We start from the raw sequence: 22,294 nt of genomic DNA on the forward strand, positions 1-22,294 counted from the left end.
GGTTGCAGCCCATGCGCTGGGACCCTCCCACCATGCAGGGTCCTAGAGCCCAAGCCTGGAAGTCTACCCTGCAATGAAACAGTCCTGCAGCCTAAGCCCTGCAAACCTGAGTCAGCTGACATGGGTCAGCGGTGAGTTTTTAGTTACAATTATCAGAGGGGTAGCCGTGTTAGTCTGGTTCTGTAAAAGCAGCAAAGAGTCCTGTGGCACCTTATAGACTAACAGACGTTTTGCAGCATGAGCTTTCGTGCATCCGACGAAGTGGGCATTCACCCACGAAAGCTCATGCTGCAAAACGTCTGTTAGTCTATAAGGTGCCACAGGATTCTTTGCTGCTTTTAGTTACAATGTAGACATGCCCTTAAACCGGCAATGGTCCCAGCACAGATTATAGAATATCAGCCTTGATGATCACCGTGCAGCCAGGGCCGGCTCCAGACCCCAGCGCGCCAAGCAGGCGCGTGGGGCGGCATTTTGCCGGCAGGGCGGCAGTTGGCTCCGGCAGACCTTCCGCAGTCATGCCTGCGGGAGGTCCACCGGAGCCCCGGGACAAGCGGACCTGCCACAGGCATGACTGCGGAGGGTCCCCTCTTCCCGCGGCTCCGCTTGAGCTCCCGCAGGCATGACTGCAGCGGGTGCGCTGGTCCCTCGGCTCGGACGGAGCTCCCGCAGGCATGCCTGCGGATGCTCCACCGGAGCCGCGGGACCAGCGCCCCCGCCGCAGACGCTTCTGCCCCAGCCGCGGGACTGGGGAAGGGCGGCGTAATTTCTAGAGCCGCCCCTGCATGCAGCTCACACCCCATTACCCTAGCCTGAACATGAGGGAATCTGTCATATGCAGGTGAAATTATGCAGCTTTGTGGCGTGTGTGGTTGTTTTCTACTCTGGCCACTGCAGGGAGCCCCAGGCCCTTTAAATCACCAGCCTGGGGAAGCCGTACTGGCTTACTTTCACCTCTGTGTTACATCATTATTTAGTCAGCCTTACTCAAGCTCAGTAGAAGTTTTCCTGATTAAACACTCAGTTGCAAGCTGCTAAGAGAGTAGTCAGAGAAAAGCCAAAATCTTACTTCAGTGAAAAGATGAATGATCTATTCCTTCTTCAATTACAGTTGGATATGTAGGCCAAGATTTTCAGACATAGTAGCCTGAATTTAGGCTCCTAAATCTTGGCCAAGACATTAATTACAGATTAATGAACATTCATGGCATGGTAATGTCTCTCTCCTTAGAGGTTTAGGGCCACATTAATACTCAGATAAGGTGTGCATTACACCAGATGTGATTCCATTCATTGAAATGGGCCTACTTGTGCAGTAATGTAATGTTCAGAAAATTAGAATCTAATCCATAATTAGTAGAATTCAACAATGTAGACCTAGGTACAGCTTGAATACCTTGACATCTCAAAGTGCTTTATTACACAGAACTGATGAACATCTGTCATTTGGTAGACACCCAGCTATCATTCCATGCCAGCATACTCAATGACAGCTTCCCTGATACTGAAGTCGAGTTTCTTGTTGCTGGTTTTCTGCGGAGTAGTTTGGCGGTATAGAAATCTATTCCTCTGATGATATGTCAAAACCACAAGACAAATCTGTTATCAGAAACACTTAAACAGTTTTCTTAAACATGGTTTTAACAGTAAAGGTTGCCAAAGAAACATGCATTTTGCTTAGATTTCATACTGAAATTTCAATAAAATGCATGTCCCTAATTTGCCAAAGCACTTAAGCACCTGCTTAAATTTAAGTATATGTGCAAATACTTTCCTGAATGAAGATTCTTTCCTGCATTTGCTGTGGTTAGAATATACTCATTTAACTAGTAAAATACCACCCAAGAGCCAGATTCTGTCACTTTTACTCTCATTGAGTCGAAGATTCATAGATTTTTATGGACACTGTGATTAGCTATAAGATTTCCTTTAGTAATTACTGCATCAAGTCCAAGCAGTGAAATCAGTAGGACTAGTTGTAGAATAAAGCACTAATCAATGTGACAAGTATCAGAGGGGTAGCCGTGTTAGTCTAGATCTGTAAAAGCAGCAAAGAATCCTGTGGCACCTTATAGACTAACAGACGTTTTGCAGCATGAGCTTTCGTGCATCCGAAGAAGTGGGTATTCACCCACGAAAGCTCATGCTGCAAAACGTCTGTTAGTCTATAAGGTGCCACAGGATTCTTTGCTGCTTTTAATCAATGTGAGTAAACGTGGAAAAATCAGTCCCTAAATGTTTAGATTAGCTATAGATAGGAAGAAACATAACCCAATTTATGGAGCTATAGCTCTAACCTGTTTTACTGTATGTTTAGTACCATATACATTATGCTTTACAAAGATCAGTAATGAAATGATTCAGTGAACGAGAATAATAGATGAATAAAAGGTTAGGAATAAATCCTTCTTCTAAAAAGGCATGTACAAACCACATAATAAATATATCCCAGAGGAAAAACTTGAAATGACAAGTCCACACATCTGCTAATCCATTAATTTCGTGCAAAGTTTAGGTATCTTTAAGGTTTATCTAGCATTCAGAACAGAGTGTCCAGGGTGGAGAGATCAGAACTCTGTAAAAAAACATTAAAACATCAAGGGATTTTCAGTCCAACACAAAGTTAGAAGGAAATTAACAGTAACAGTTGCTGGCTATATTCCATCTTCAGATATAAATGTTGTGGCATGCACAATGTTTTTAATAAGAGCTGAACCTTAATATTGTATATGAAGAGTTGGACAGACCTTCTTACAAAAACGTGATTTAATCTAGGGGGTAAAAAAAATAAATTTAAAAATAAGCACCCATTATATATCTACAAGGTGTTCTGCCAATGAGCTAGCTTGATTAACTAAATGCTACAATGCTCCTTAAAGAAACATTTTAAATTCAATACATATAAAGCTCATATGGATGAATCTAGGGAAATGGAATCCTTGCACTTCTGTAGGTTTAGGGACTTTTCTGTAACAACCTTCATGGAACTTGGAGGGAGCCGCACAGGCTGCAGAATGGAAGGGTCTAGGGAAGGAGGCAGGAAGTCATTCTGTGAGCATATAGCTGCAATTGAAGCATCCCTGTAAATAGTTCTCTTAAGAAAGAGCCAGTTTCATTTTACAAGCATGAAGTCCTTATATGTTATTATCCAGCACATGGGACACAAAACACTTCCTTACACTGGATGAAATCCTGACTATTGAAGTCAATAGCAAAGCTTCCATTGACTTGGGAGAAGCCAAAATTTCATTTATATTTATATGTTTATATTTCTTGCTCCCCTCACATGGGCAGGGAGCAGAGAATTCTTCTTTGTTTGTTTTTGTTTTGCTGATGCAGGCCCTTAAGTACCAGTCTCTGAAATATTTTCTTAAGCTTAGGTGTTCAAGATGCAATAGACGGTACGGTGTTGGCATATGTGAAACATTGAGGGTCTATGATTAAACTTAACTTTTGTTGTGTTGGAAACAGGAAAAATGTGTGTCTAAAATTGATATTCTTTCAGAATGAAATAATTAGACAGCAAAAAGAAACTCTGTTAGACATTGAAATGCACTTTCTGTACACAGTGACACCTTGTGGCTTTCTCAGGGACTTCTCCCTTCTATAAATCTGAAGAATTCTCTTCACTTGATCAACTGCAAATTCTGTGGGAGGAAGTTTCTCTCTAAATTATGCCTGATGTTTCAATGAATTGTTTAGCTTGATAATTTATCTCTGCTAGTAAGACATTTTAAACTGTATCCTGCACACAACCTGACATGTTAGGGACATGAAAAGAAAAACGCTTTCACTTATTCCAGTTTCACTCATTTATCACTCCCTAACTGAAAGGCAATTCCCTTTATTTCACACAAAGGGAGATTGTGCTGCTTTGAGAACTGCTAAGAGGCCTTAAGTTCAAATTAGCAATGTTTACATTGTGATTTAAAGCCAGCCTCTACATCAATTATTACAACAGGAGATTTATTTTAAAATAGTGTCTCCCCTCATCCCTTGAGTTGATCTCTTCTTCACATAAGAAATACTAAGCCTCTAATTGCTCCCATATGACTGATTAGTGACTTTATGTCAGGAGACTGCTCTTATATTTGAAAAATCTCCTAAAGATACAAGCTTTGCCAACAGTCTTTCTGAGGCTCATTCTATTGTAATTAGAACTGACCAAAAATTGGCAAAAAATAAAACTGAAAACATTCCATCAATTGTTTTTGCCATTTTTTGTGAAATTTTTTTATTACAATTTTTGTTGACATTTCAGTTTTTTTTGACTAGCTCCAATTCTGATGCACATCCTAGAGGACTCTAAGACCCCAGTGTTCATAATCTTAATAATCCTTAACACAAACTTTCAGCTGTTTTGGGCAGAGACTAAAAAATGTTGCCCCTTGCTCTCCTCTACTTCAGAGCCAAAATCTAGCCCTTCCCCCTCTGATCTAAAGTAAATTAAAAAACCTTATATTTAAAACAATGAGCATATAGAGGGGGTGAAACCTTGATCCTACCACATAGGCCAGCCTTTTACCAAATGTCTCTATCAGTTTAAAGAGATCAACAAGGAAAGAGTTGGATTAACAGCAGAGGGGGTGGCAAAGCGGGCAAAAGAGACCACCAGAAGATTCTCACCATTATATCACCATTTCTCTCCATGTTTAGGACTCCAAGCCTCCCACCTCTAGAGGGACAGTGAATGAGGTATATCACTGGGACTACTTGCATGAGTAAATGCTCGCCAATGCCAGTAGGAATTGCTCAACATAAGTTCTGTGCAATCCCTGTACCCATGCATGTATGCGTGCGTGCTTCCTGACTGTGCATTTTAAAGAAACTCTTAATTTACAAAGTGGTTAGTAAGATGGGTGAAACACAGAAGTTGTGCCTATGCTGTCGAGTGCAATCTAGAGTGTCCAGGATGGCAGGTAGACTCTTGGGATGGCATTAAGTAGATGGCAAAACACAAAGAAGTGGAGAGGACAGTGAAAAAGCCCAGGCTCAAATGATTATGGGAATTATCCTGGATTTACTCCCGTGTAACAGATCAAAGTTTGGCCCATCAGGGGAAGAATTATAAGACGACAACAAAAAGCACAGAAAGAAGATGACATTTTTGTACCTATTATAAGAAGTCATCTGTGGGTGTGTGGTGGGGGTAAAACTGTGGGCCTGATTTACCACTGTGATATTCCAGTTTTATGCCAGTGTAACTCCATTGCTTTCCATGAGCTACACTAGAATAAAGCTGGAATATCATAGTGGTGAACTAGGCACTATGACTTCTCTCTGAGGGTCTTGTGTTATAAACAAATGCATCAAGATTTACTTTTGAGATTGAAGATGGCTCCATATTCCCTTTAGTCTCAGTATGTATGTCTTAGGGGAATGTTGATCATTGTAAATTATGAAAGAGGGTTTTGTTTCACATCTAGAATTATTATGCCGTCATCCCCGAGTCACTAGGTATTGCTGCCCCTCTTATGCAGCCAGCACTCCTACCAGATTTTGTAGAGAGACTCGCTCCAGGGGGCTGTCTTTGCAGCAGACACTAGCATGTCTAGAGGAAATGGCTCTATTGTATTTTTTTGTTTTAAAGTTAATTTTAAAAATTGCTATGAGATGGGATTTATTCTAACAAAGAGCATGGTTGCTCCTGGTCGGCACTGCTAACATTTACTCCTTAATGTCTGATGCCGGAAATGCAGAACTAGGCAAATATGATCAGGCTAATTTATCTGGAGGCAAAGCTTTTAAATGGGCAACCAGCTGGTCCATGTCTGACCTATGGCATTGCTGGTGTTAATGGGTCTTAGAAACCATCTGGCAAGGATAAAAAGCCAGGAGGTTCTGGAGTTATATGCTGTACAGAGTGGGGCTGTGTTGAGGTTGATTAGGTATGGGGACACTTCAGCCAACTGTGTTTGGGCTGGTGTCTGTTGTGCAGAGTAATATGTAAATATAATGAGCTAAATTAACAATACACCAGGGCACATGCATTTCTCTCACATACAGCCTGAGTCATCAGGCTATATGATGGAGAACTGCAGGTAGGTTAGGGAGATTAAATCTAGCCTCCTGCCTGGGATTAGAGCATGAGATTGCAATGCAGAGCCCCTCCATGCTACTTGATCTGTGCCAACTCAGATCCAATGGTCCATCCCCTGGCCTGCCCCTGTGCAGCTCTCCACAGTAGCTTATGCCAGACTTTCAATGGAGACCCCTTCCTCAGTATTCAAGGAGTGTGCTGGCATCATTACATTGCAGCTCTTCCTGCAGGTCCCAACAGTTTTTGCCTTATGGAAAAGTCCTATAGAATTTAATAGAAAATGGTACGTTTTTTCAGTCGGCTTTTGGACCATCCTAAATGATTGAAGAGAGAATTCTATCCTTGGCATAGCATTCTATAAAATGGTAAAAACTGTGTAGAAAGAGTGTAATTCTCTGTGGGCCGGTAACTGTGGTATTTCAGTTTTATGTTGAAATCAACCCCATTGAAGTTACATTGACATAAAGCTGGAGAATCCTCTCCTACAAGTAGTAAATTCTGTAAAACACAGGTAGATGTCTGTGGGTTCAGGAGTAGGGGTCTAGATTGAATACATTACTTTACAGCAGTGCCTGGATTTAATTTGAGTCATTAAGTATGTTTTAACTATTTTTATTTTAAGTAAGGCATTCAGAGGCCTTGGTACCTAATACATACAGAATATTTATTATTATTTCTTTTAGAACAGGCAGCCTAGTCACTAGCTTAGAAAATCCATGGCATGTAACTTTGTATTAGATTCTAGTGTCATGACTTTTGTAAAGGCCACCAACAGTGACATACTTTATTCAATGTATTAAAGCAATACTGATTAAGGCCCTGACCCTGGAAAGTGATCAATCCTTGCGGAATCTCATTGGTCCCAGTGGGGCTCGGTACAGGCCTAAGTGTTCATACAAGTCAAGCTCTTGGCAGCATAAAGGCCTAAAAATGACAGGCAACTTGGGTGACTGACTCCTACAGGTTCTTAGCATTAATCAGCCAACTGTGCCACTGTGTTACTTACTCTGTTCTCTCAGTTTAACATCATTATGCTCTAGAAATCCCCTGTGCACACAAGGCATTGATCCATACAGTCTCTCCTAGCCTAAACTCCAGGAGCTCCGTTGGTGAAGGTGCCTGACTCAACACACTACAGTAGGTTTCATATGCTACCAACCTACCACCAGTACATTGTAGAAGAAGCAAGGGAAGAATGGCCTGGGCTGGTGCTTCTACCCTATATTTTTATTAATATTTCCTGTACAAATCGTGTTATTAGGGTTCCCTGTAAGACCAGGCAATAATTTAGATGCTGATTAGAGTATGAAATGCAGTGGAACTGTAGAATACTTACTCTCTTGTCAGCCCTAGAACAAAGGAGGAAAAAACTGCCTCCAGCTACACTTACCCTGGCAGCTGGGATATTGTAGTTTAATGAGGCACTTTTTCAGTGCAGAGGTTTACAGAGGCACACACTAATGCTCAGCAGGATTTGCCGTATTTCTTAGTAATTAAATGAAATTACATACGCCTCAGCAGTAGAGTTTTCCTGGAGAAACATAGACAAAAGGAAACCAGACAATTCACTTTATCAAAGTGTTTCACATGTTTGCCTGACTAGATATTTTTCAATTTCTTAGCTCAGTCATGCAACAAGATAACTTGAGAAGTGGTTAGAGCAGCATGGAAAATCCTCACTGCAGGTTAAGAGCAGAGAATGTAACATTTTTGAAACTGGCTTGATTTTTTGGTTGTGTGGAAAATAAAGGCCGTTTTGGGGGCAGAAAATAAATAATACTAAGACATTGAATTTCTAAGTTACATTCCATCTGAAATGCTTTCTGAACACCAGTTAATGTAGCTGCATAACATCCCCTCAAAACAGGTAGGTAGGTATCACTCATTTTATTGAGGGGGAAACTGAGGCACACAAAGGAAAGCCAACATTTTCAGAAAATTGCACATTCATCTGCTCCCATAGGTGGCACGAGAAATTACCAGTTATATCAGAAACTAGTCATTTGCTCATGCAGTTACTGAGATTGTATGTTTAACTGCAGCTATTGTCTGTACAATTTAGGTGCACAATTGCAGATGCAGTTTTCTGAAAACATGGGCCTAAGGGACTTTCATAAAGTTACACAGAAAATCCAAACAGACCATGTCCACCGAGTGCCTGAATCAAGGCCTTCCATGTACCCTAGTGAGAAAGGCTTCCTTTGCCTCATTCACACCCCAAGGTGGTCATGTTGACATAAAGAACTAAGAAGTGAATCTTTTTTTTTTTCTTCCACCTAAGAAAATGATAAAATTTCAGCACAAGTCAAATTCACAGACATCAGCATTTGGTCCATTTATTTCACATAAAAATAACCAATTCATATTTGCTGAGAGACACGGCATTATTTTGCTAGAAAAATTTTTTGACAAGTGAATACTAATGAAACAAAAAGTGGTTGGACAAGTTTCCAGGAGCGGTAACCTTTGATTTGCTCTACTTTAAGATTTAAAATCCCTTCCAATGTAACGTTTCACATACTAAGCCAGATTCCTGGCTCTGTTCCACCTGCTTTGCTTGTTCCAGTGTCACAAAGTAGCAGAGCTGGCACTAGGCATAAGCCGACTATACAGTTGCATAGCGCTCTGAGCAGCTCAAGGGGGCCCCCTATTAATTATTAGTATGTGTTGTGTGTGTATGGGGGGAGGGTATTTCTGCTTAGGGCCCCCAATGGGCTCGCACCGGCACTGCAAAGAAGCCAGAAACCCTCCAGCTGATGATTCCCCCAGCCCCATTGAAAAGCGGGCATATCTGGGGGAGGATTGAAGGATGGCACCACAGACTGGTGGCTGAGCCTCTTCTCCATGTGGCAATGGAGGGATGTGCATGTAAAAAGGGCTTGAGGGATGCTCCAGGCCATTAGCACCATATCCACTGTGCACCCAAACCAGCCATCAGCTATCCAGACCCATTTCCCTGGGGCTCCATCACTTTGTTTAGCTCCACTGTGTCTTCTCTTGCAGTAGTAATGTATGCAGGCACTTCTCACTGCATGGAAAAAGCCAAGCCCAAATGGAGGAGTAGTGAAATCGGAATGCAGCTGCTTCAGAAACAGACAGACAGATGATTGGAGCTGCTCAGAAAATTTTCCTGTGGAAAATTTTGACCTTTTAGTGAAAACAAAACACACAAAAATTCAGCCAAAAAGTGAAAGGTTTTATTTTTCAGCCTAAAACTACTTTCCAGTTTATGGTTTTTCAATAACAAAATTAACTTTTCCAAATAAAGCAGAAACTTTTAATGAACTTTTTGGGGGTTAAAATCCAATTTTCCATCAAAAAACAGTTTCAACAGAATTTTTTCAACAAGTCTTACTGACTAAACTGATGAAATAACTAATTTATTTTGGAGTAAAAAATGTCGGCCTTGCCTCTGGGGATTAAGTTTCTGACTGCCATTAACATTGAGACACATGTTGATCAAAGTAATGGATACACTCTCAGCTTGTTAAGAGTTTACAATTATTTTGTTCATTATAAGTTAAGCCCTGTTTTCCTCTAATATGAATGCTGTCCTCTAAACACCACACGAAATGGGCATGTTCAGGGTTCTTCGCTCAGACCCCCATCCCCCCTCTCCCTGTTTCCACTAGAAAATTGGGGGGAAATGTTTTAACAAGGTAAAAATGAGTGGAAGTAGCACTTTCTCTTTTCAAAGTAGCACTTTCTCTCATTTTGGCCGGTCTGTCTCTTTAAATGAGAGAAAGAAGCACCAAGTGACACTGGCTTTTTTCCTCTGGGGGAAAAAAAATTAGACAATGACTGCAAGTGCTTTATTTTCCGCTTCGTTTCACGCTTTCACGCCTTTCCTTTTTCTAATGGGAAAAGGGCGTTGAAATTAAAAAAGTAAGAGAGTACGATTTGAATCTCCAAAGTAAAACAAATGAACCCAACCAAAATTAAATGAAAATTTTTGAAATATGAAAATTTTTCACTGGGGGGGGGGGGAAACCCAACAGTTTCAACCAGCTCAACTCCTGAGTCCCAGTCCAGTGTCATAACAGCAAATTTATCCTTCCTCTCTGCTATTTTATAAACAGTTGGGCTGCCCAGGCTGACCCCAGGGCAGAAATTGATCCTTTGTTGTACAGGAATATTGCAAGGGGCAAGGTTGCCAGGAGAGTCTAGTGTGACCCAATTGTGCCTCCTAGTGGAGTAGAGTGAACTGCAGGCACGCACACACATTTCTCAGCAATTATACCTGCCACTCACTGAGCTTTTTCTGTGCGGCAGCTGCTCTCTGCAACCTGTTCTGCCTTCTCTGTGCCCAACTGAAAACTGGAGCAGAGGTTTTTATTTGTTCTTACGAGTGGAGGAGGAAGCAGATTACTTAGTCTGATGAGATATGATTTTGCAGGATGACTCCATTGGGGAGCCCACCGGTGAGATCAGAGGCCAAGTCATTTACAATATGTCACCTTGTGCCCTGCACAGTCGCCATGAGTGCATTAAGTCTATCCGATGGGAGAAGAGGGAAGGGAGGCAGATGTGTAATGCTCATGTTTCCTGTCTCCATTCTCATTCTAAAGAGACCACATTGCTCTCTGCACAGGATGGTCATGTTTCTTTGCAAAACTAATAGGGATTTGCTTGGAAACTGATAATCAAATATAGCTGTGGTCATTCTGACTGCCACCCAGAGCATGGCCAGCTCTTTTATAACAGGGTGACTCTGGTGTAACTCAACTAACTGCATGCTGATGTGGGTATGAGGATATGTCTGTGCTAACAAACATTAGAAATTGATCTGCACTGAAGACTTTCAGTAAAAGAATTCCCCAATGTGTCTCTCTCCATTTTGCAGAAATGTCACTGGGCCAAATCTTGCACCTTTCCCTCAAATGCCAGTGAAAGTGAGTGAGAGTTTGCAATGAGCAAGACTCTGATCCTGAAATGGGATCTGGGCAGCCAGACTCCTGCATCTGTCTGGACCCCCCTTGATTTCAATGGAGCTCCACAAAAGTGCAAAGATCTATCTCCATGAATCTCACTTCAGGATCAGGCCTTATCTAAGACTGTTATTTATGTAGATAGACTGATAAAAGTGCCCATCTCAGGGCTTCAGGTTTGAGCCCTGGGTTTATAAAAATGGAACCCTGCTCTTTCTGAAACCACTGAGCAAAGTGAAGCCCTATATTTGAAGTCTTTGTTTACTCTGGCAGAGACTGAGCTTTACTTAATTCACGTGAATTTAGAATCTCTTGAGCTTCAAATGTTAAGAGTCGACAAATTCTTTCCACCTTTCTTCAGCACAGGTGTGGTAAAATCAAATCAAACCTTCACCACTAATTTTGAGTGCATCTGCTTTAAAATATCTTAGGTACATACAAGTCTGTTCCCAGATATCCAAATCCGTTTCTAATATGCCACATTAAAATCCAGTATGGAAAAATGCCATATGTTCAAATTTAAAATGTAATAAAATGATGTATAGTTGTATGATGGAAGAACACAAAAAATACTTACAAATAACAGAGTGTGATGAAATCTGTAAGGGAAATTATATCAGGTGTAAATAGCCTGAATTTCAGTTCATAAAAGCCTGACCAAAATAATTTTCATTCTTAATGAGGTAATTGTCAGGGTATTAACTGTGAGTCCAAATAAATGTCTTTTTTTCTGTATAATCATAACAGACCTTGGGTGAAATCCTGGCCCCATGGTAGTTTTGTCATTAACCTCAGTGGGGCCAGGATTTCCCTTTTCATTATTAATCAGCTCCAATATTTATGACTTGTTTTAAATCATTCCTTGAGCTCTGACAAGGGGAGATAGTACCCAAAGAGCAATTTAGTAATGATATCAAGCTACCCACTCTTAACTCCATCACCACTGCCTCTCCAACCATGGATCCCTCTTCTTTCTTCCCTTCACCTCTCAACTCATTGAATGCACTGTTTGTGGCTGCTCCCCCAAGCCTGTCTCCTTTAGCTCTAAGCTGGATCCCCTCCTTTCTGTTTCCTGATCTCCCCACTCTACTGAAATTGCAAACACAATCAGGTCATATGATTTCAGGGACTTAATTAAAAAATAATCGAATGGATTTTCTTCATTCCCAGATTTTCACAGAGGTGCTAAGCTGGATATTTGGTGCTGCTTGCATTAGAGCAACTAAGTGGCTTTTTCTAAACCCACACCTGGTCAAATCCTGTTCATATTACTGACTTCAGTGTAAGTGCTGCTGTGAGTAAGGTGAACAGGCTAGTTTAGCAGCAATGTCCATTGCTGAGAAGTGTAATGTGACCCTGCTGAAAAGAACGGCAAAAGTGCAGGCTCTGTTGAGTAGAGCTGTGCAAGCCTTAAGTAATGAAACTTGAAACCAGACAAAATGTTACTGGTTGTAGGTTTTGTTCCCAGCCCAAGGTTCAGCTCAAGTTTTGTTGCGAGATTCACAGTCCTGAGCAGATTTAAGATGGAATGTCACCAAACTCAGCTTTCACTAGCCTTTGTTCTGAGCTTTGGATTAATTCAAACTCCAGCTCAGAATGAAACACAGGGTCCTGATCATGAAAATCCTTGACACACTCAATTCCCACTGAAATCAAATGTCTCTCTTACCCACATTAATGATTTCCTATTTAGTGATTTCAATCTTTAGCTCTCAAAGAGCTCTGCGAAGAAGTGTAAGTATCCCTATCCCCATTTTATAGACAGGTAACTGAAAAATAACTTACCCCAGGTCACACAACAGGCCAATGGCAGGAACAGGCCCCATGACTCTGAGCCTAGCACCCTATCTGCTGGCCCAAGGCTGCCCCCTTCTTTAGGAATGAACTCTAATATTTAGGGCCTGTTTTAATTCACCCTTTATATGGTGGAATATCAGTACTTTTAATGCATGTCTTATGCAGTCATATGTGAAGGAATTGCAATTAATCAGTTAATGTTTGTGCGGTTCTCAGATACCAAAGAGATGAGCACCATAGAAAACATTATAAATAAATTAATTAAATAAATTCTTCCTGGCTCTGATACAATAATCTCTCTCTCATACACACACATACACACACACTGGGCCCTATTTTCTCTTCAGGAACACATGCACAAATTCACCAGACTTTAGTGGGAAGTGCACAGGGGCATTTTAGGCTGGAAGATCTTAGGGTGGGGCCCATGTGTCTTGATGGTGAGAGATTTCTCGCACTATATTTTAATGTCACTTTATTTTAGAGCTCTATAATTATGTGGCATCAAAGGTCTTGCCCAGTAGATAGTGTAGTAATTGGCGAATCACCCTTGAGGATTGACAACTTACTTTTTGACCACTAACAACATGCAAGTTGTGACAATAGAAAGGTAATTAAATCTTATGCAACACGGCCTAAACTGATTGCAACTAGGTGTTAGGATGCAATTGACCTCCTATCCCATGCACAGCATTGCACAGTGTAACATACATTATAGGAGGTATTTACTTTCTTTAGAAGTACTAAATTTAGGTCATTGATGGAGACAGTGTATACCATGTAAATTAACCAACAGCACTATGTAATAACAAGAAACACTCCTTGGTCACGTCTGACCCTAAACCAGTGTGCTATCATGAAACTTTTAAACTGTAAATTCAGAAATAATTATATTTAGAATTGCTAATGTTATGTATAATTATAAGGTACTCCTCAGTGATGTCATTTTGCTGTTATATTAATAATTTAACAGCTTGTAGTTGGTATGAATGATTATTAATTAATTTCTAGTTGTACCCATAAACTACGCGCTGTTTTGCAAACATCAAAGAAGGTGAAGTTCCTGTCCCAAAGGCTTGCAATCTAAGGGACAGATTTTCAAAAGAGCTCATCATCACCTGTTGTTCTGAACAGGAGCTGTTGAGTGCTGAGCACTTCTGGAAATTTGGCCAAAGCACTTATATGTTTAGAGGGTGTTGATCTCTTTGGCCTAGAGGACAGACAGAGCCTAGTGAAACTTGTAAATCAGTGGAGTTATTCCTTATTTACAGTGGAAATACTGTTGAGATCAGAATACGATTCACAATATTTACCCTGGAAAAAACCAAGTTTTTGGTACTCCCTTTTCTCTAATTGAATCTTTTCCCTTTTATAGAAATAGATGAGAAGAGAAAGAACAACTCACAAGGAGAAGTAAGTTAGTTACATTTTTTAAATTGTGGGCTATTGTTTAACAACCATTTTGAAATATATTAATTCTTGTTTTGCTGGTTTATACAATTGTTTATATTATCAGGCTTCCGTAACTGACACAGCTTTTAATGGATGAAGCTTCTAGATCGGGGTAGGCAACCTATGGCACATGTGCCAAAGGCGGCACGCGAGTTGATTTTCAGTGGCACTCACACTGCCGGGGTCCTGGCCACCGGTCTGGGGGGCTCTGCATTTTAATTTAATTTTAAATGAAGCTTCTTAAACATTTTCAAAACCTTATTTACTTTACATACAACAATAGTTTAGTTATATAATATAGACTTATAGAGCGAGACCTTCTAAAAAGGTTAAAATGTATTACTGGCACGCAAAACCTTAAATTAGAGTGAATAAATGAAGACTCGGCACACCACTTCTGAAAGGTTGCCGAACCCTGTTCTAGATAAATGGCTTTGTACAAATACCTGTTGCTCCTTTAGTTCTAGTCAATTTCTCCATTAGTCTCTATTCAGGTTAATGAGCACAGCAAACGCCATTCAGTAGTGTAGGGGAGATTAGGGATTGCAAGCGTCCTTTCTAATTCTGTATCAGGGCCAGAACTAGTGCTCATTGAAATCAATTAATCTTTCCATTGACTTCAGGGGACGTTAGCTCAAGTATTAAGTTTGCAATGAAGTCTAAGGTTAGTTCCTCCAGTCCCATCTCTTTCTCCCCCAAATTCTCCCACCTCCCTTCGATCTCTTTCTTTTGTTCTGGTGTTTTAAGGAGGCAAGCACTGCTTTAAATAGCAATGGGCAGTATTGTTTCAGACATAGGCCATGGCTACACTTGCAAATTTGCAGCGCTGCAGCAGGGTGTGAAAACACACCCTCTCCAGCGCTGCAAATTGCGGCGCTGCAAAACGCCAGAGTGGTCAAAGCCCCAGCGCTGGGAGCGCGGCTCCCAGCACTGTACGTTATTCCCCACAGGGAGGTGGAGTACGGACAGTGCTGGGAGAGCTCTCTCCCAGCGCTGGCGCTTTGACTACACTTAGCGCTTCAAAGCGCTGCCACGGCAGCGCTGCCGCGGTAGCGCTTTGAAGTGCAAGTATAGCCATAGATCCAAATACAGACTTCTGAAGCCTTGCTGTGGTGAGGAGCAACGGCATGTCACACGCAGAGCATCAAGAGCACTCTTTGAATACAACAAATGTTTTATTCATAAACAGTATCTTTCCATCCATTATGATATAATAGGATAATAGTATTGGCCATATTTATGTGAAAGTGTTTTTCCTAAGAGCCTACTTAAATTAATGTCTGTTGAAAGACTAGATCTGTTAGAAAATACACTGACAGTGTACTAATCTCAAACACGCAGAGAAATATAAAGAGGCCTTTCAAGTGAATACTTAAGAAAATGATGAATTTCCATTGCATCACTATAATAAAATACAATAGGAAATTGATAAGATGAAAGAATAGTTCTCTTAGGCCTTGTCTACCCAGTTTTTGTACCTCTATAATTGTTTTGGTCAGTGATGTGACATTTTATGAAACTAGATATACATTAAGTATCAGAGGGGTAGCCGTGTTAGTCTGGATCTGTAAAAGCAGCAAAGAGTCTTGTGGCACCTTATAGACTAACAGACGTTTTGGAGCATGAGCTTTCATGGGTGAATGCATGCATGCATCCGACGAAGTGGGTATTCACCCACGAAAGCTCATGCTCCAAAACGTCTGTTAGTCTATAAGGTGCCACAAGACTCTTAGATATACATTGCACAACTCCTAATATAGATGTAGTTATGCCATTTAAAGGGGGCTTATACCAGTATAGCTTAATCCCTTTCCCATAGATGGTTATAGACACTTTTATACCAGTATAATTAAATCCACACAATAGCTTTAACTATTCAGGTATAGTTACATATTAGTTAGATACTGGTATAGTAAAACTTTGAGTGTAGACAAGGCCTTAGTGTTGTACCAAACTTAAAAGTGTCAGCAGAATTCCCTTACATCAAGCCCCACTAAAAGCATGTAATTTGAATGTTTAAACTATTTATTGTTTTAGGAGAGTTTCAATAAGAACATAAGAACGGCCATACTGGGTCAGACCAATGGTCCTTCTAGCCCAGTATCCTGTCTTCCAACAGTGGCCAATGCCAGATGATTCAGAGGGAATGAACAGAACAGGGCAATTATTGCGTGATCCATCCCCTGTTGTCCAGTCCCAGCTGCTAGCAGTCAGAGGCTTAAGGAAATCCAAAGCATGGGGTTGCATCCCTGATTATCTTGGCTAATAGCCATTGCTGGACATATCCTCCATTAATTTATCTAATTATTTTTTTAATCCAGTTATACTTTTATCCTTCACAACATCCCCTGGCAATGAGTTTGACTGTGCATTGTGTGAAGACATACTTCCTTTTGTTTGTTTTAAACCTGCTGCCTAATAATTTCATTGAATCACCTCTGATTCTTGTGTTATGTGAAGGGGTAAATAATACTTTCTTATGCATTTTCTTCACACCATTCATGATTTTAGAGACTTCTATCAGATTGCCCCTTAGTTGTCTCTTTTCCAAGATGAAAAGTCCCAATCTTTTAAATCTCTCCTCATACGGCAGGGTTGCATACCCCTAATTATTTTTGTTGCCCTTCTCTGTACCTTTTCCAATTCTAATATATCTTTTTTGAGATGAGACAACCAGAATTGCACACAGTATTCAAGATGTGGGCATACCATGCATTTATATGGTGGCATTATCATATTTTGTCTTATTATCTATCCCTTTCTTAATGATTCCCAACATTGTGTCGCTTTTTTGACGGCCGCTGCACATGGAGTGGATGTTTTCAGAGAACTATCCGCAATGACTCTAAGATATTTCTTGAGTGGTAACAGCTAATTTGGACCCCATCATTTTGTATGTATAATTGGGATTATATTTTCCAATGTGCATTACTTTGCATTTCTCAACACAGAATTTCATCTGCCATTTTGTTGCCCAGTCACCCAGTGACAATTTATTGGGAAAAAAGGTATCTCATCAGTTTGTTTGTGCACTTTTATGAATGTCAGAATTTCTTTAATTATTCTAGATTAAATGTGTGAATGTTACTTTTTTGGAGGCTTTTTTCTTTTGGATTATCACTTCTATTTATTTATTTATTTGGTTGCACTATGTCTTTTACTGAATGATGATGAAAATAAATCTTTCAATCTTTCAATTCATGTAAAGATATATTTCCCATATGGGTATCAATTTTATATGGAATGTTAGTTGTATAAGCTACTTTATTTTAATGCTGAAAAACACTTCTTTATATCCAGTCTTGTTTTAAAACAAAGTTGGGCCTTGTCTATACTACTGTGGTAAGTTGACCCAGGTTATGTGGCTTAGGCCGACTTACTGCAGTGTCTACACTGCGCTGTGTAGACCGAAGGTGCTCTCCCATCGACTTCCTTTACTCTTCTCGTAGAGATGGAGTACTGGAGTCGACCAGAGAGTGTTCTGCCATTGATTTAGTGGGTCTTCACTAGACCTGCTAAATCGACACCCGCTGCATTGATTGCAGCAGTGCCAATCTACTGGTAAGTGTAGACAAGGCGTTAGACACAACTCTCCGTATCTAATCGTGGCTTTTCATATAGATAGGTGGCATCCCAGGAATTGGGATCTGATTCATACAACATGCCTTCTTTATGAAGAACTCTTGCCATTGATACAGTTACCCTTGTGAATTCTGAGCAATTGTACAGTGTAAAGGTGCTCTAGTTCTGGATATCAACACAGGCTACAAAGGAACAACACAGGCTACCCCCACAGGAAATGGTCTGACATGATTTGACACTTTCCTTCTATGTTTATTTAACCTCTTTCTCTTATTCCTAGTCACAGAACGCCTCCCCTAAGCAAAGAAAGCAGAGTGTGTATGCTCCTCCTGCCATCAAAGGTACTGTTCAGGTACTGTTTCTCGTTATGCTAATGCATGTTTTGTTTCTGCCCACTGGTTTTCCACCATCTCCCTAGAGTAAAAATCGACAACTAGATAAACAATGAGTACATTTGCCCATGGATAACTCAACCCAGGAACGGTTGATTGCTTTAAATCTTATCTATCTGTGCATCTTATCTATGCATTTTCATACTCTGAATTAATTTCCCTCCACTTTTTCCTCTTGAAGTATCCTAGCAGCACTGGTATAAAGCAGTCATTACTTCTCAGCTTCTAAATGCTATCACCAGCCTGTGGTAACACATGCTTAGATCCCAATCATTCAGACCAGTACTTAAGCAATTAGTCCCATTGCTTTGAATGGAACTACTTGCATGAGTAAGTGTTTGCAGGATCTGGCTCATACAGCTCACTCATTCTTATTTAGAGCTTTCCTTGGTGTTGTATCCTGCCTGTTGGGCAGCTGCTAAAAGGATGGAAGGCCAAAGCTGCACACTGACGATTTGATCCTATGAGGTATAGAGCTCTTAGGCTGATATCATGAGGAATTGAGAATTCTCAGCATCTCCTGGGAGGGGTTTGGCCCACATCCTCTAATGTATTTAGGTGCCTAACTCCCATTGATTTCAAGTGAAGTTAACCCTAAAAACCTTTAAGGATCTGGGCCTTAGAGATTTTCAGAATATGAGCAACAGGAGTGGAAGCAGTGATCAGAACTAGTGAACTTAGCCATAGTTTCTGAAATGATACTGAACCTTGGCCACATTTGCATCTAAGTATGTTCAGAACTGGCTCACTTTCACCTTTGATTGACACTTATTGTCAGCACTGGGTCATTTTCATAGTGCAGGCAAGGATCCATTCTTGCAAGGTAGAAAGTGTCTCCTGCCAGGTGCTGAGTGTCCTCAGTTACTATTGCTTCTAATAAATGTAACTGATCACATAGTAAAGAAGTAGAATTAGTGTACGTTAGCACTATTTCCTATAAAGCTACTAAATAATTATGAAATACCCCATACTATAGTATGGTAGTTTAGCCTATAACCCAGGTACACATAACTTGTTCCATAATTTGAAAGCTCCAGTTCTGCTCACAGTAGTAGCTATAATGATATTACCCATGTGCCTGGGAATTATGTACCACGTCGGGGGTAATTATTTACTGCTCTAGGTTAAAATTTCATTTACTGGATATTAGAAATATATTGCTTTATCCTATTATATTGATTTTCTAAAAGAAACAGCCTTGGTATGGGAATAATGTCTATTAACCCCACATATTGTATTGCTGTACACTAAATTCAAACTAAATATTGTGTAAAAAGGTTCTGGGTGTATGCGAAAGTTCAATTTCTGTATTTCCTCATGATGATCTTGGTTGTCATGGGCCCACAGCTTTAATATCGTCTTGGGGTATCAGGTATGTTTAGAAACTAGAGTTGCTTACTCGTTCTTTAAAATAGATGTAGGAATGGCTAATTTCTATTGAGATCCTCACTGCAGAGTGACAGATTTTCTAGTTAAAAATTATTTCGTTTTCTCTGAGGTAGAAGAGCTCACAGCGGGGCTGAAATGGTTTGTAAATAAAACAAAGCAAAACAGCACACCACCACAAAGTTATCCCTAAATACTACAGGCCAGATTCTGCTCCCAGTCACAGCACTGTGAACCTGAACAACTTATCAAGTAAATGAATTACTTTAATGTGAACCAGGAACCTTTTAGTTCATGCACCCAATGTCCACACAGGGGAATTACAGTGCAGCACTTTGGTGTGCACTGCTCTTTACTCCCGAATAGTCCAAACTGTGGGGCAGCATAGAATCATAGAACCATGGGGATAGAAGGGACTGCAAGGGTCATCCAGTCTAACCTCCTCCCAAGATGCAGGATTTGTTGTGTCTCAACCATCCAAAGACAGATGGTTATCCAGCCTCCTTTTGAAAACCTCTAGTGAAGGCACTTCCATGACTTCCCTGTTCCATTGTCCTATTGTTCTTACAGTTAGAAACTTTTTCCTGAGATTTATTCAACATCTGCTGTGCTGCACTTTGAACCCACTGCCTCTTGTCCTGCCCTCTGTGGCAACAGTGAACAACTTTTCTCCATTTTTGTTATGGCAACTTTTCAAGTATTTGAATACTGCTATCATGTTCCCCCTTAACCTCTTCTTTTCCAAACTCCTCTTTTCAAGTTCTTCAGCCTTTGCTCATATGGCTTGCATTCTGTCCCTTTGATCATCTTTGCTGCTTGCCTCTGCATTCTTTCCAGTTTCTTCACATCCTTTCTATATATTGGTGACAAAAATTAGCTGCAGCCTAACCAGCGCCAAGTAGAGTGGTATTATCACCTCCCATGACTTGCATGCTATGCCTCTATTAATGCAACCTAAAATTGCATTTGCTTTTTTTTTTTTTGCAAGAGCATCGCACGGTTGACTCTTGTTGAGGTTGTGATCCACCACAACTCCCAGATCCTTCTCAGCAGTGCTGCTGCCAAGCCAGTTATCCCCCATTCTGTATTTGTGCATTTGGTTTTTTTCCCCTAAGTGTAGCACCTTACATTTGTCTTTATTGAATTTCATTTTATTGTCTATAGCCCAGCTCTCCAATTTATCAAGATCCCTTTGAATTTTAGCTCTATCCTCCAAAGTGTTTGCAACCTCCTTTCCCCTCCCTCCTTCCCCCCACCCTGGAGTTTTGTGTCATTTGCAAATTTGATCAGTATGCTCTCTATTCCTACATCCAGGTCATTAATAAAGATGTTAAATAACACCAGACCCAAAACAGATCCCTGTGCAATCCCACTTGAGACCTCCCTCCAATCTGATACCATTCCATTGATAGTTATTTGTTTGTGGTTGTTTAACCAATTATGTATCCACATAATAGTAGTTCCACAGAACCTGCATTTCTCCAGCTTACTTATCAGAATGTCATGTGTGTCAAAAGCCTTGCTAAAGTCTAAGTATATTAGGTCCACTGCATTCCCCCCATCCACCAAACCAGTTACTCTGTCAAAGATGGAAACCAAGCTGGTTTGCCATGATTTGTAAATCCATGCTGGCTGCTAATGATTGCCCTTTCATCCTCCAGATATTTCCAGATTGAATGTTTTATACATTGCTCTAATAGCTTCCCAGGTATTGAGGTCATGCTGAGTGGTCTTTACTTCCCCGACTCCTCCTTTCCCCCATTTTTAAAAATGGGCACTCCATTAGCCCTTCTCCTTCCAGGACTTCTCCTGTCATCTATGAGTTTACAAATATTATTGCCGGTGGCTCTGAGATTTCTTCAGCTAATTCCTTCAGCACTCTGGGGTGAATAGTATCAGGCCCTGTTGACATGAATTTGTTCAAATTAGTCATATAATCTCTCATGTATTGTTTTACTTTGCCTGATCTGCATCCCTTCCTCTTTATTGCCTATGGTAACTTCGCTAGTGATCTGGTCACGTATTATTTCTTGTGAGAAGACTGAAGCAAAGTAGACATTGAGCAGCTCTGCCTTCCTATCATCTTCTGTTACCAGCTCATCTTCTCCATTGAGCAGCAGTCCAACACCATCAATGATCTTTCGTTTTTGTCTGACATATTTGTAGAACCCCTTCTTGTTGTCTCTAACATTTATTGCCATCTGTAACGCATTCTTTGTCTTGGCTTTCCGGATTTTGTCCCTACACGCTTGCGCTGTATACTTCCTTGGTGACATTCCCCTCCTTCAATTTCCAGTATGTATCCCTTTAGGTTTTTAGATAGCTGAAAAGCTCCTTGTGCAGCCACATTGGCCTCCTGTGGCTCTTATCTTTCCTCTGCATAGGAATAGCTTGATGATGAGCCTCTAATATTACATCTTTTAGGAACTGCCAGCCCCCTTCAACTCCTTTTCTTCCTAATTGGTCTTTCCATGCCTACTATTTCTCTGAGTTAGTTGAAATGCACCTTTCTGAAATCCAGTGTCCTTGTTCTGCTGTTTCATGTCCTCTTTTCCATAGGATCTTGAATTCCATCAGATCATGATCACTTCCTCCCAAGTTCCTGACCACCTTCACATTTGCAACTAATTCATCCCTGTTGGTCAACACCAGGTCCAAAATGGATGACCCCCAGTTGTTTCCTCAACTTTCTGAATCAGAAAATTGTCCCCTACACA

General features: G+C 40.6%; 1 protein-coding gene across 10 annotated transcripts in view; it reads left to right on the plus strand.

The window, feature by feature from the left end:
* Positions 1-22,294, plus strand: part of PPP1R1C (protein phosphatase 1 regulatory inhibitor subunit 1C) — an 86,641-nt gene that overhangs the window by 27,162 nt on the left and 37,185 nt on the right. For 7 of the 10 annotated variants that reach the window (XM_044978577.1, XM_044978580.1, XM_044978578.1 and 4 more), the window contains 2 exons: positions 14,141-14,178; positions 18,080-18,140. In XM_044978577.1, the coding sequence (XP_044834512.1) occupies positions 14,141-14,178; positions 18,080-18,140 (99 nt within the window). Of the gene's footprint in view, positions 1-14,140; positions 14,179-18,079; positions 18,152-22,294 lie in introns of all 10 variants that reach the window. The other 3 variants (XM_044978584.1, XR_006572246.1, XM_044978583.1) reach the window with 2 other exon arrangements.

This window comes from Mauremys mutica, chromosome 10 (assembly GCF_020497125.1).
Source record: "Mauremys mutica isolate MM-2020 ecotype Southern chromosome 10, ASM2049712v1, whole genome shotgun sequence".
Classification (NCBI taxonomy): Eukaryota; Metazoa; Chordata; order Testudines; family Geoemydidae; genus Mauremys; species Mauremys mutica.